This window comes from Salarias fasciatus, chromosome 22 (genome assembly GCF_902148845.1).
Source record: "Salarias fasciatus chromosome 22, fSalaFa1.1, whole genome shotgun sequence".
Lineage (NCBI taxonomy): Eukaryota > Metazoa > Chordata > Actinopteri > Blenniiformes > Blenniidae > Salarias > Salarias fasciatus.
Window position 1 is genome coordinate 30,676,958 of NC_043765.1, and position 14,123 is coordinate 30,691,080.

Sequence of the window (14,123 nt, forward strand, 5' to 3'; positions counted from 1 at the left end):
TTCATTATTGTTTTATGTGCATAATGCGATTAATCGCAGAAAAACAATGCGATTAATCGTGTCCCAGCACTAGTTTTTTTGTCTGTTATTTCTTCATTTCTGTACACATTCCCATAGTTTTGACCGCCTCACTGGCTGGACAGCAGAGACCGGCTGAGGACAGGAGCCGCCGGGGAGGAAGCGTTTCGGTGAAATCTTGGTAAATTGGCCTGAAAATAAAAGTTTATTTAAAAAGACAGTCCTGCTTCTCGTTCCTGCTGGAAGAGCTTCAATATAAAGACACTGAAGACTGATGAAACCCCACCTTAGAAATTACAGCCGCAACTCACAAAACGAGACCCGAGAGACCCGAGAGACCCGAGACCATCTGCAGAACTGCTACTCTGGGGGTTAAAGATAAGATTAACTATTCTGACTGTAAATCTACGGATCCTCCTCAAACGGGACTTTTCTATCTCCGGTGTATTGAATACAGTCAGCTTGAGTTCTGCCAGAAAGTGATTTCCGGTCCGCGGAATCAGTTTTTGGCAAGTAAAATAAGCTTATTTTGACATTGTAATGTCTTTACTCATTTTTCAAGTGGTATAAAGGATTGGTTGTGTTCAAATGTCGTAATATCTGACTCTGCTGTTATAATAAATAATTTTGGGGCAAAATGTCCCTCTATATACAACACCAGAGGCATGAATCAGTTTGTTTTTGCAAAACAAGCTGATTTTGACATAATGTTCCTTTACTCAATTTTCAAACCGTACAAAGCACTGCCTGGGATCAAATCACTCTGTGGAGCGATCTCGTCATTTTGGTGCAAAAAAAAAGAACACAGAACACGGTGACACATCTGTTTATTAGCGTAACTACAAGCCAGATTAAAATCACCAACTAGCTTATTTAACCGCGATATGAGGCGACTGGACGTACAGGAGGCTCTCAAACGCAAACACAAATCGTTCGATGATCATAAACAAGCTCGTCCCAGCCCGATGAAGACTGCCGCAGCAGAGACACGTTCAGCCGTCCGCGGACCGGAAATCACTTTTTGGCACAACACCGGCTGTGAGTCAGAGGAATGGAAGCTGTTTTCCTCTCAGGCTGTGCTGCGTGAAAGAAAGTGCATCAATAGTTAACTTGTCTGCAGCAGACTGCGCCCGCTCCTTCCTCCTCCTCCCTCCTCCTCCCTCTCTCCCTCCCTCCTCCATCCTCCTCCCTCTCTCCATCCTCTCTCTCTCTCCAGACTTGCTCTGAGCTGCAGGTCTGCGGCAGGTCGCAGCATCACTGCAGCTGAATTCCAGCACTGACACACACCCTGCAGAGCACCCTCCACCCTCCTCCACCCTCCTGCAGCCTGCAGAGCATCCTCCACCCTCCTCCACCCTCCTGCAGCCTGCAGAGCACCCTCCACCCTCCTCCACCCTCCTCCACCGGCCGCTCTGCAGTCTACACCCGCACAGGGGAGAACTGAACCGAGGTAAGATCTGATGCTGTCTGAGGCAGACTGGGACGGGACCCTGCGTCACCGAGTGTCCACCGGGACGAGTGTTTCTTGTAGGGAAAGAGCTACTCTGAAGACAGGAGGACAGGAGGACGGTGCAGCTGGCTGGAGTTTTCTCTGTCTCGGCCGGACTTGTTTGGGGTGTCCTGTGGCACGGAGCCAGACGGAGCGCCGCCCTGCAGCGTCCGTCCGTCTGTCCGTCCGAGGACTCTTCGGACTGCAGGACTCGGCAGACCGTGTTTTCTGGGACGGGCTGTGCTCTCCCTACAGGACCAGGATGTGCTGACCGCAGGACTCTGGGAGGGGACGGCCCGACGGGCGTCTCCTTCAGCAGGGTCACCTTCAACATCCAGGAGGCAAACATCCGGCCTGCAGGTCCAAACCAGCCCCACCCTGAGTCCTGGTCCCGGAGCGGGGGTCTCCAGGAAACTCCTGCTTTCAGGCCCTGGGCTGTGGAAAGTCCTCGACTTTGTCCCCGGTGTAGAAATCCATGTCCTCTGCTGCTCGACCTCAGAACGTTCAGAATGGGTTTCAGTCTGAGCGAGTCCCGGACCAGAGACTGGACAAGTCCAGGAGACGTCCCCAGCGTTCAGACAGAGTTACACACTGTCGGTGTGTGTGTGGGGGGGTTCTCATCAGATCTCTGGGGTTTGTGTGTATTTTGTACGGAGGGTGGGGGGGTCTAGGAGGTCTCTGGGGAGTCTGAGAGGTCTCTGGTGGAGTCTCTGGCAAGACCCTGTGGTTATATGTGACAGTTTTTTGGAGGTTTCTGGGGGGTCTCTGGTCTGGAGGTCTCTGGGGGTGTACTGAAGGGGGATCTCTGGGGGGGGGGTCTCTGGCAAGTCTGTAGGGAGCCTTTAGGAGGTCTTTTTCATCAGCTTTCAGAATTCTCTGGGAGGTCTTTGGGGAGGTCTCGCAAGTGCCTTGGGGGTCTTTGAGAAGTCCCTGGAGGGTCTTTTTGAGGGTCTCTGAGGTCTCTAGGGGGTATCTGGGAGGGCTCTGGGGAGCTCTCTGGTGGAATGTTGTCGCAGAGCTCGCTGGGGAGTTTCTTTTAGGGGGCTCTCTGGGGGGGTCTCTGAGAGGTGTCTGGATGGTCTTCCGCATGGTCCCTGGATGGTCTTCAGGGGGATCTCTGGAGGTCTTTGGGTGGTCTCTGGGGGGTCTATACATGGTCTTCAGCAGGGTCTCTGGGGGGTCTTTGGGTGGTCTCAGGGGAGTCTATGGGTGGTCTTCAGTGGGGTCTCTGGGGATCTTTGGAGGCTCTCTCGATGTTCTTCAAAGGGGTCTCTGGGTGGTCTTCAGCAGGGTCTCTGGGGGGGTCTTTGGGTGGTCTCTGGGGAGTCTATGGGTGGTCTTCAGTGGGGTCTCTCGGGGGTCTCTGGAGGAGCTTTGGAAGTGAAAATCTTTGTCAAACCTCAGTGTGAGGAGAAAGCAATGTGAATCGCCTGTTTTTGTCATTTTGAATTTCAGTGATATGAAATCTGAATTTCAGCTCTTTGTGCAAAAACCAACATCTGGAGGGATCACTTTCATCTTTGATGAGTTGTTTGTGGCTCCTGACCCTGTTAGCTAGCTTGTCCACAACAAAAACAACGCAGCAGCAGTGGTTCTGGTGCTTTCTGGACTCACGCTTCAATTGAGAACATGCCATTAACTGTGAAGAGGGACTAATAGGAGCTGGCATGAAGCCATCTCAGGCTGCTTCCTTCTCAGTCGACCACATACCTGATCAGTTCAAGAAGCCACCTTGGACTGCGCCCCCAGGATTTCATTTTATCTGTTCCCAGAGTCAGTACAGAACTGGGTAAGGCAGCCTTTAAATATGCTGCCCCCTCCTGGTGGAATAGTCTCCAGATGGACTTGAGGTTAACAGAACTGGTCCCTGCTGGGGAATTTAAATCTCTGCAAAGGCACTGCAGAAGAGCTGCGACTGTTTTATTTCCTGAATGCCCATCCTTTTACCTGGAGCTGTTGTCTCCAGAACCACTTGGTTTTTGTTTCTTTCCTTCAATCTGGCAGTTGGAAGTTCCTTTTGGATTTGGGACCATATCGTTTGTGAGTTTTTAACAGTAAAACGAGTCCTTTGGAATGATGCCGAAGGTTTTCTCTTAGACAGAGGGACCAGTGAGGTTTTGCTCATGGCCACCCCTGGTGTGGTTGTATCTGTGAGTCGACTGGGACGCATCTTGCCAGTCAATAAGAGCGTAGGTATTTGCTGCCCAGTAGTACTGTTGAAAGATAGATAAGGTAAGGCTTAGGTTTGCAGAAATGTCTTATGTCCCCAGTTACAGGGCAAGATGATTGAACCCAATATTCAAATGCTTTGTGTAAAAAAAGAAATGGATTATATGTACTTTGGAAGAAGAACAGAAACCCAGGTGAAGTCACTTTATTATTTATCGTTGATTTGACTGACTGTTGATAGCAGGAGTGTTCGCCAGCAATCAGTGTCAATTCTGAGTTCATCAAGCGTAGCTTCGCATTTCAGTTTAAGTAGGTCTGGCTGTCTGAGGGAGTAGCTCCAAGGCATTTTATGAGATCAGTGTCTTCAAATGGAGATTGCAGAGAAACTCTGGGTCAAGGGTTTCACTTCACAGGTGTTTCCACAGCTCCGGTACAGCTCCGGTACAGGTCCGGTACAGGTCCGGTGCAGGTCCGGTACAGGTCCGGTACAGGTCCGGTACAGGTCCGGTACAGGTCCGGTACAGGTCCGGTGCAGGTCGGGTCGGATTAGGGTCTGATTGTCTCTGGTGTCTGTGCTCCTGTGCTGAGCAGACGTGACACTGATTTGGGTTGGGTACGCTTGCCGACCCGACCCGGACCCCACCCTGAGCCAACCCAACCCCGTGCCGATACCAGCTGCACAGTTGAAACATGGCTTTAGAGCTTCAGTAAAGTTGCTGGTTTCCTCAGTTATTCCTGATCTAGAATAGTCTGTGTTGTGTTGAATCTGCTGCCTTGCTCAACAGGAAAATGGCCGAAGAGGAAAAAGATCCGAAGCCTGTGGCGGGGAGCCTCTCTGACGGCCAGCTGAGGTCCCACAACAAGATGGAGCCCAAGACTTTAGGGGTGAGCGCTGATCCTGAGTCTTGTCAGTCGTTCACATATTTTAGACACTTTCATCACGTTTAGCTTTAAATATGAGGTGCTCATCGCGTCATGATGTCCTCTGTCCGCCTGCCCGGCGGCTCTGGTCTCCTTCCAGGCCATCCAGATCGTCATCGGAGCCTTGATCCTGTGTCTCAGTGCCTCCGTGCTCCAGATCCACGAGGTGCACTACACTGAAGATGTGTACCTCTTCCTGGTGGTGGTCCTGCAGGTTGGTCAGGAGCCTCTGTCTGGTGTCTGGGGGGTCTCGGGTCCCAGGCTCCCGGTGACTGAGCGCTGTGCTGTCCTGTCAGGTGACCTTCTCCGGCTCGGTGCTGATCCACAGCGGGAGGAGACCCAAGCTCTTCTGGGTGAGTTGGCCTCTCCCTCTCTGATTTATCACCGTGGCGTCAGGATGTTAAATTTCTTCCTCGACGCCTGTAAGACAAATGAGAAGATGATGGACTTCTGCAGGAAGCCACCAGAAACCAGAACACAAACGGAATGTTCTGGTTTGCTCAGGAGAAGGAAGGATAAAACAAGATGAATAGAGATACCAAGTGAAGACAGTCGACCAGGTGAAATCAAGAGCTTTTTTATTTATTTAATTTTTTTTTTTTTTTAATTTAACCTTTATTTAACCAGGAAGGTCCAGTTGAGATTATAAACCTCTTTTTCAAGGGAGTCCTGGGGGTTAAAAAGCTACAATTACAATACACAGTGTTAGAAATTACAAGTAAAATTAAGAAAAACAGTTGCGCGTAAAAGATCTCAAGTTGTCTCAAGTTCTCTCAACCTTGTTTTAAAAGAGCTGAAGGGAACAAATTCAGTCAGTTTGCAGTCCTTTTGCAGCTTGTTCCAAGTATATGGAGCCGAGTACGCAAAGGCTCTTTTCCCGAGTTCTGTGCAGCAAACGCAACAGAAAGCAATACATGATCATTTGAGCGCAGACAGGAGGGCAACAGACCGAGCAGGGCCTTGAAAGTAGACCAATGTCCAAGTCTCCCAGTGGACAAGGACGGCCGTCCCACACGACAGTACAGTCCCAGTGATGGTCTGGGCTTTATGGTTCATTATGAATCTTAGAGAAGCGTGATAAAGACTTTCTGTCCTGCAAAGACATTGAGCAGAAGTATCCATATAAAACAAATCTCCAAAACCTAAAACTGAAAAGAAAGTTGCAGAGAGAAGCCTTTTTTTTTGCGTTAAAAGAAAAGCAGAAATCATTCCTGCAGAAAAAACCCAATTTCAGTTTGAGTTTCTCTGCCATGTTCTCGGTTTAAAGGTGAGAGTGTCATCAAGCCAGACTCCAAGATATTTGTACGTATGAACCACCTCTATAACTCTTCCTTCATGAGGGACACTGGTGGTACAAGAGGCCTCCTTCATTTTAGCTTCTGAGCATTCATTTGGTCTTGTCAACATTTAAGACGAGTTTTAGCGACAGAAGTGTGTGCTGAACCACATCAAAAGCTTTCTGCAGGGACCCAGTGGCTTCAGCAGCTGTTGATCCACAGCAGTAAATAACAGTGTCATCAGCGTAGAGGTGAATATTGGCATCAGGCACATTTTGTCCCAGATCATTGATGTACATAATGAACAACAGGGGTCCCAATGTTGACCCCTGAGGCGCCTCCTTGTGGACACTGTCAGGGTCAGAACCAAGGAATACTTTAAGACTTACTGCTCATGAAATGAAGTTCATTGAAGAAGTTTGTTTTTGCAGTCATTGTGTCGACTTCGTGTTCAGACATGTTAGATCTTCTTGTTCTCGTTCTTGTGGGAGGGACGTCTCTCACTCCAGTCAGCCTGCCGTCCACCAGTCTTCACCATCCTGATCTCTGACATGAAGACTGAGGGTAGTTTGATGGGACGGCTGTTTCAGACATTATGAGTAGAGAGTCAGAGCAGAGCGGAGGCTCCAGGTGATGCTCTGCAGACAGGACTGGCGCTCTGGGGACCCTGCGGTTTGTTTTGGGAGTGAAGACGACTCCCAGCAGCTGAGAGACGACCACTGGTTCTGTCTGCAGGTGAAGTTCGCCCTGGTGCTGCACCTCATCAGCGCGGCGTTCTCCACGGCCGCCCTGGGCCTGATGTCCAAGCACCTGCCGTACCGCCAGAACTCCTACCACTGCGAGCACTGCCGCCGGCTGGAGCTGCACGCAGTGGTAAGAACATCCAGTGTGTTCAGTTCCCTTCAGGGTTTGTTTCTCTGTGAAAGGCGAAACAGGACCGCCTGTTAGCCACGCCCACTCGACATGTGGTCACTGGCTGGGGACCATCGTTCAGATGGACGCTACATCTTGCCTGGTGCAGGAATGAAACAATGTTCGCAGAGATACAAAAACTTTCTGAGCCAAATCAAACCTGCGTTCTATTCCACGATTAACGATCTGGAACGTAGAGTTACTGTCGTCACGCAGAGCGGTGAACAAACGAACCCCAGCCCGTCCCGTCTGACCACGGGGACATGTGGAGGCACTGCAGCTGCTGTCCTCAGCCTCAGCAGGAGTCTGTTCACTCAGTCCTGGTTCCCTGTAGTCCTTCATCTCTTTCAGACATTATCATGCTCAACAAATCCAGTAGAGGGCAGTAGAGGACAGCATGGACGACAGCTGAGGACAGCATAGATGATTATACAGGGCAGTAGAGGACAGTACAGGACATTAGCAATAGAGGACAATGGAAGACAGTAGAGGGCAGTGGAGGACAGTAGAGGACAATAGAGGGCGGTAGAGAGCAATAGAGCACATTAGAGGCAGTAGAGGACAGTAATGAACAGTACAGCACAGTAGATATTAGTGGAGGACACTGGAGGACAATAGAGGCAGTAGAAAGCAGTAGAGGACACTAGAGGGCAGTAGAGGACAAAAGAAGCAATAGAGAATAGTATAAGACAGCAATAAGCAGTAGAGGACAGTGGAGCACAGTAGATTACAATAGAGGCAATACAGGACAGTAATTAACAGTAGAGCAGATTAGCTAGCACTGGAGGGCAGTAGAGGACAGTAGCTTGTCTTCAGTCTGAGTTCGTAATGTCTAGTCATTTGGTGTCCAAATCAGCTGACAGAGGAGACAGATGAAGTCCCCTGAGTCCTGCAGCCTGGTTAGATCCCTGCTCCTCTCATGGACACCCGTCCTCTCAGTGAATCAAACACAACCAGCAGCTTCTTCTGCTGACTGTCCCAGCCTCAGCTGGATCTCCTGCGGACCGGGTCGGGGCCGAGGACCGTATGTTTGGTAAACTGCGGTGTGAAGCAGATGGACGTGTCTGTGGCGTGAAGCTGACGTGTTTTCGTCTCAGAGCAGACGGAGAGTTTGGACCCGTAGAGACGCTGCTGTTTGAAAAGACAGCAGATGGAGGGGTGTTGTTTCCATGGAGACCAGCCTGTCTCCAGTGTCCTCCTCCACATCAGTCCACACTCCATGTCTCTTTGTCTCCACTGTCCTCTTCAGCAACATTGTTTCAGGAAGTGCACCGGGCTGATCGAGCAAAAGTGTAAAGTAAGTGATCGAGCACAGTTCCAGCTCTTACGCCGTGTGTGTGAGACAGCGGAGTGTGTGACGTGTGTATGTGTGTGTGTGTGTTTGTGTGTGGTGTGTGTGTGTGTGTGTCTGTGTGTGTGTGTGTGTGTGTGTGTGTGTGTGTGTGTGTGTGTGTGTGTGTGTGTGTGTGGTGTGTGTGTGATCTGTGCCCTGCAGCTGCTCATCGACGGCATCCTGGCCACGCTGGTCATCTTCCTGGTCCTGGAGCTGCTGATCTGCATCACGGCTATGCTATTCGGACTCAGCGTCCTGGCTGCTCGAGGCCGGCAGGTCAGACCCGGTCAGACCCGGGACAGACCCGGGACAGTCTCCTCAGACTCCACCAGCATGTGGGCTGGTCTGAGCCGGATTTCTGCTCTGTTTGTGTTTTCAGACTCCCACCAGTAAACCCGCCTACCCTCAGAGCCGCCCCCCTCCCGCCCCCGTGGTGTCAGCTGCTCCTGGTCCCACTGGTCCTCTTGTTCCTGCTGGTCCCACTGGTCCCTCTGGTCCCACTGGTCCCACTGGTCCTGCCGGTCCTGCTGGTCCCTCTGGTCCTACTGTTGCCACTGTCCTGGTGGCCCAGGCTGCTGCAGAACCGTCTCAGGTACCGGGAGTTGGCTGAATTGATCCTTGACCTGGTTGATCTGGTTTTCAGCTGAACCCATGAAGACCAGGAGGCTCAGTGCCCTCCGTCTGACTGGAGCGTCCAGAGACCAGGACCCGACCTGAAGACTGGGGAGACTCACAGTCAGCAGGACTTCACTCCACCACAAACACTCTCCTGGACTGATACCGCAGTACAGCAGAGCTGCAAGACGCCCCAGAACCAGGCCCGAAGAACCCCGAAGACCCCGAGGACCACTGGAAACCCTGAAGACCCCTGAAAACCACCCTAAAAACCACTGAAAACCACCCTGAAGACCCTGAAGACCACAGAAAACTTTGAAAACCCCTGAAGACCCTGAAGACTTCTGATAAGCTTGAAGAACTATTAAGACCCTAAAGACCCCTAGAGATGACTGTGGACCCTGAAGACCCCGATGACTCGTGAAGACCCTGAAGATTACTGATGACCCTAGAAGACCCCTGAAGACCCTGGAGACACTCTGCTGATTTGAAGGTCTTCAGGGTCTCCAGTTCCAGCAGCGTACCCCCTGAGGGTTTCTGATTGTGTATCGGTGGATCAGTGGGTCCTCGGTGGATCCGCCTCCAGTCCTGGACTTCTCTGAGTTGGTTCTGTTAAAACCAGAACGGCATTGTGTGTTTCTGGAAACGAGAACCAGACGAGGACCTCCAGAAGGGACAGACAGCTGAGCCCGAGGACCAGCAGGACAAGTCTGAATGGACCCCGAGGGACCAGAACCTGTAGACAGACCTGGTTCCATCAGCTTCTTCATTCTCTTTTTTTTTTATTTTTTTATTTAAATAATTTTTATTTATGAGATGCAAGTCTTAGACAATCAGTTTACACAGATACGATATAGATATAGATATAGATATAGATCTTTTCTTGTTACAAAATTAAATGAACATAGATAAACAAACAATGAACAAACCCTCTCCCCACCCCAAAAATATGATCCTTTTAAATAATTAAAGTGTTACTTTGGGGATGAGAAGACAAAATAATTAAACACACAGAAGACAAAACAAAACAAAAGTTTCAGAAGAGATTAAATGTCTTGTAGCCAAACTTTGATAGATGGTGGCTGAGGGGACTTCCATAATGAAAGAATTGTTTTGCAGGTAACCAGAGAAGCGAAGGCTGTAACATTATTCTGAATGGTTGGAATATGAAGGTTGTCTGGAGGTCTGCCGAAAATAGCGATTTGGGGAGCTTGGATTAGGTTTATGCCCAGTACTTCTGAAATTATTTTAAAGAAACATTGCCAGAATTTAGACACCAAAACATGTGGGTAAAGGCCTTTGTATGCTTCTCCGTCGCAGTGACGTCGTTCCTACGCCGTCTACACAGCGACCTACGTCGGCCCTACGCTAGGGCTTGACCTCCCAAAGATCCTAACCACGTGTCGAGGCGACGCATGGTGACGTGAACGTCGAGGGCTGTGATTGGTCCGCGTTCACGTTGTTTATAGAATGAAGTAGAACAGTATACTCACCCCGAATGCTTTTCTGATCCGAACAGTGCTTCGGGAGAACTGTAGATCCAAAACTGAGCGGCGGACATCCGTATACGGCTAGCAGATGGGGCTATGTTTATGACGTCGATCCTAAAACAGCTTTAATCGTCCAAAGCTCATTAGTTTCACCAATATTTCATCATAGTCCGCTCACGCCACTCGTCCACGGCAGCCTGGTGTCGCCAGATATGTCATATATGCGGATATATGTTTGGTAAGAAGTGCACTCGTGTCTAGATATCTATGTCTATAGATCTATGTCTAGGTAAAGCCGGTGCTACAGAAGCGGCATTGTTGTTGTGACTGCCGATTGCGAAACAAAGACACCGCCACGCCCCCTAGCGGCTTGGCGGTGAAATTGCAGAGGAAGGCGTTCCCTTGACGCAGAAGCAAGATATGCTCAGTGACGGCGTGGGGTTGCCGGCGTCGGAACGGCGTCGCTGCGACGGAGAAGCATACAAAGGCCTTAAGATTACATGGAGTCTGTGCGCATCTACTAAGTTTTTCATCGATTGCGGGGGGGGGGGGGGGGGGGGGGGGGGGTAGAGTCTTGAGAGTTTTTCTTTACTGTAATGTAACCTGTAGAGGACTTTATATTGTGTTAGAGAGAGTCTCGCACAGCTGGATGACGAGTTAACGCTTCTATAGCCCCCTCCCATCAGGTCTCGGAAAAACTCAACTGAAGTTCTGATTCCCACTTTAATTTTATCTTATTGGACACTATTGTCATTAGTCGAAGAGACTAACTTGTACTAAAGGAGACGTGACATTTTGTTAGAGTTTTAGCTTAAAGAGACATGTCTATTCCACTGGGTGTTGAATATGTGGGAATGATGTGGCGTACGTTTTTGCTGGAAGTACCTGAAGAAAATCTGATCTATTAGGTTAAAGGCAGAGATTAATTGATCGAAGCTATCAGTCAATCAATCAATCAATCAATCAATCAATCAATCAATTTATTTTTGTATAGCCCAGTATCACGACAACAGTTGCCTCAGAGGGCTTCAAGATGTTACATTGGTAGGTAAAAATAAAAACAGTGAATAAGCATAATATTAATATGTCAAATTCACAGTAACGAGACAAAATGAAGCAACCACCGCCTTAGACCCTCACATCCGGCAAGAAAAAACTCCAAAAACCCAGTGGGAAAAGAAGAGATCTTGGGGAGAACCACAGTATGGAGGGATCCCTCTCCCAGGGACGGACAGCTTTGGCAACAGCTAGCATGAGACAATAAGAAGTAAGCCTAGGACTATGTTGAGGACAGTCCGTTGGACGGTCCAGCACAAGAACCACGGATCCCAGAAGTAGAACCGAAGCCAGTCCGTGGGCACAGCAGCGACAGGAGTGTCCTCCCGGTCCGGCCGGAGCTTGTTCGTAGGCCCTCGTAATAGTGGAGTCAGCAGCTGAAACTGGAGAAGACTCCCCCTCGAAGGGGGGGACAGCAGGTGAAAAGCAATGAACGGACTAAAGGGAATAACATTCAGACATTAGAGGACAGGACTCAGTGCACCGTACTTCCCACAGCATTCTAGCTCCTGGGGCAGCTTTGTGGATACTTAACTGTTTAAACTAGTATTTAGTTAGTATAGTTTAGTTTAGTTTGATTTAGTTTAATTTAGTTTGGTTTAGTTTGGTTTAGTTTAGCTAGCAAATGAACCGTCAATGTAAAGATCTCCCAAACTGCGTAGTCCTTTATGTTCTAAAGTAGTGAATTGTGGGTCTATCTTTGCTGGATTAAATAAGTGGTTACGACAAATGGGAGTCGAGAGAGGAAGGGTGAGCCGTCCAAAGTGATGTCTTATTTGTGCCCAAATTTTTAGAGTAGCAAGAACTACCGGGTTAGAGGTGAAATTTGATGGGGAGATGGGCAAAGTTCTCCATGTTAGAGCAGGATGCTGACTCACTCTGGCACCAACTAGATTGAGAAGATGTAAACCATGATATCATTTTGTGCACGTTGGCTTTACCGGCCCAGATGAATGATGACACAATATCATTTATAGTCGTGAATAAGGATTTGGGAAGGAATATTGGAAGACACTGAAAGACATAAGTATCTTCATTCATTTTCAGAATTTGTAACCTACCTGCCGAAGACAGTGGTAGATAATTCCATTTTTGTAAATCTGACTTAACTGCTGTTGTCAGTGAATTCACATTTTGTTCCCGCATTGTTCGCATGGATTGTGTAATTGTGATGCCGAGGTATTAAATCCTTTGTTATCTCAAAAGGAAGAGACGGTGGTGGTATGTCTATGGCCAGTTGGTTGATTGGGAAACATTTGCTTTTAGAGATATTTAATTTGTATCCAGATAAATGACCGAATGAATTTAACAATGTCAAGATGTGTGGAATACACGTCTGAGGGTCCCTCACGTAAAGAAGTACATCGTCTGCGTATAACGAGATGCGATGTTCAATGCCCCACCTTTCAATTCCCCTGAATCCTGTCTCCCTTTTTGGAGCAGCCGACAAGGGTTCAAAGCTTCTTCATTCTCATTGTTGGTGACCTCTGACCTCTGACCTCTGTGTGTCACCAGGTGGAAGTGTTTGTGACTGAACCTGATTCTGAGCAGGTGGAGGACGTCACCCCGCCCACCGAGCCCCAGGTGGAGCCCATGGAGGGGGTCACCTCTGAGCCCTGAGACCGGCCTGAACCTGGACCTTGAACCAAGACCCTGAGCCCGCACCCTGAATCTGGACATTGAACGCACCCTGAACCCTGAACCCTGAACCCAGACTCTGAACCCAGACCATGTACCTGTACCCTGAACCCTTACCCTGAGTCTGGACCTTGAACTCAAACCCTGGGCCTGCACCCTGAATCTGTACATTGAACTGACCCTGAACTTGGACCTTGAATCCTGAACCCACCCTGAACCTGGACCCCGAACCTAGACCCTGGACCCTGAACCCAGGCCATGAACCTGGAGCACAGCCCTAGCAATGTACCCCCCTGTCGACCCCTGGTAGGTCCTGTCATTGGGACTTGGTAGCTGAAAGTCTGAGAGGTTCCTGAGCAGTCCAGGTCTCTGAGTGGTTCCTGAGCGGTCCAGGTCTCTGAGGAGGGTTGGGGTTTCCGTCCCCCCCCAGCCATGGGATCTGCTGATGTTCTGCTGAGTCGGCTCTTCTAACGGACCCGGTCTCTCTTTCACCTGGACTTTTTTTAACTCACATTTTAAAATAAACAGCAGTTTTTTTACTGGAACTCTCAAAAACCCGACTCAGCAAACCAGATTCTCCCAATCAGACTGTGACCCAGACCTGAAGACCCAGACTGGACTGTGACCCTTCAAAATAAAGTGATGAATCCTAAACTGATCCTGAACCATGCCGACTGGATTTTCCCTTTGACTCTTCAGAACTCTCTTAACAGTTTTCTCCTGTTGAATGTTTAGTTTTCTATTTGTAATATAACCACCTGTCTGGAGAGCGGCTCTTTAAACTCCTGCTTTTATTTTTATAAAGAATGACCTGCAGATTTCTTCTGCTGAGCACACAGTCTTTCCTTCAGGCAGGTTTAATGTAAAAATGACATTTCAGTGTTTGATCTTCCAGTCTCCTTCATTAAGACCGAGCTGGCGGCTCTGAAAGAGCATCAATCCCTCCAGAGACTAAAAACCCTTCAGCACTGAAACACGGTGTTTCCACAGCTCAGCAGCTTCGTGAGTCGTAGACCTTTGCTAGTGTTTAAGGCGCAGAATGTTTAGCTCCTCAGAGGTCGTCTTCTTCAGTATAGATCGAAGTCTTTGTGAAACCACGGGATGGCATGAACACATAACACATGAATGTATAAGGTGAACATTAAAGTCATGTAATCACAGTGAAAATAAAGGAAAATCATGAAAGATTCATCTCTGTTGTGTTT

General features: G+C 49.0%; 1 protein-coding gene across 2 annotated transcripts; it reads left to right on the plus strand.

Moving 5' to 3' along the window:
• The first annotated feature begins 1,319 nt into the window (after positions 1 to 1,319).
• On the plus strand, positions 1,320 to 14,091 carry LOC115409047 (uncharacterized). Of its 2 annotated transcripts, XM_030120015.1 has the most exons (9): positions 1,320 to 1,468; positions 4,462 to 4,561; positions 4,698 to 4,811; positions 4,894 to 4,950; positions 6,610 to 6,747; positions 8,036 to 8,083; positions 8,282 to 8,395; positions 8,499 to 8,711; positions 12,796 to 14,091. In XM_030120015.1, exons 2-9 carry the CDS (start codon positions 4,466 to 4,468, stop codon positions 12,898 to 12,900), a joined length of 885 nt encoding a protein of 294 aa, XP_029975875.1. In that variant the 5' UTR covers positions 1,320 to 1,468; positions 4,462 to 4,465; the 3' UTR covers positions 12,901 to 14,091. The 2 variants fall into 2 exon arrangements, with proteins under 2 accessions (XP_029975875.1, XP_029975876.1); XM_030120016.1 differs by lacking the exon at positions 8,036 to 8,083.
• Positions 14,092 to 14,123: the final 32 nt, after the last annotated feature.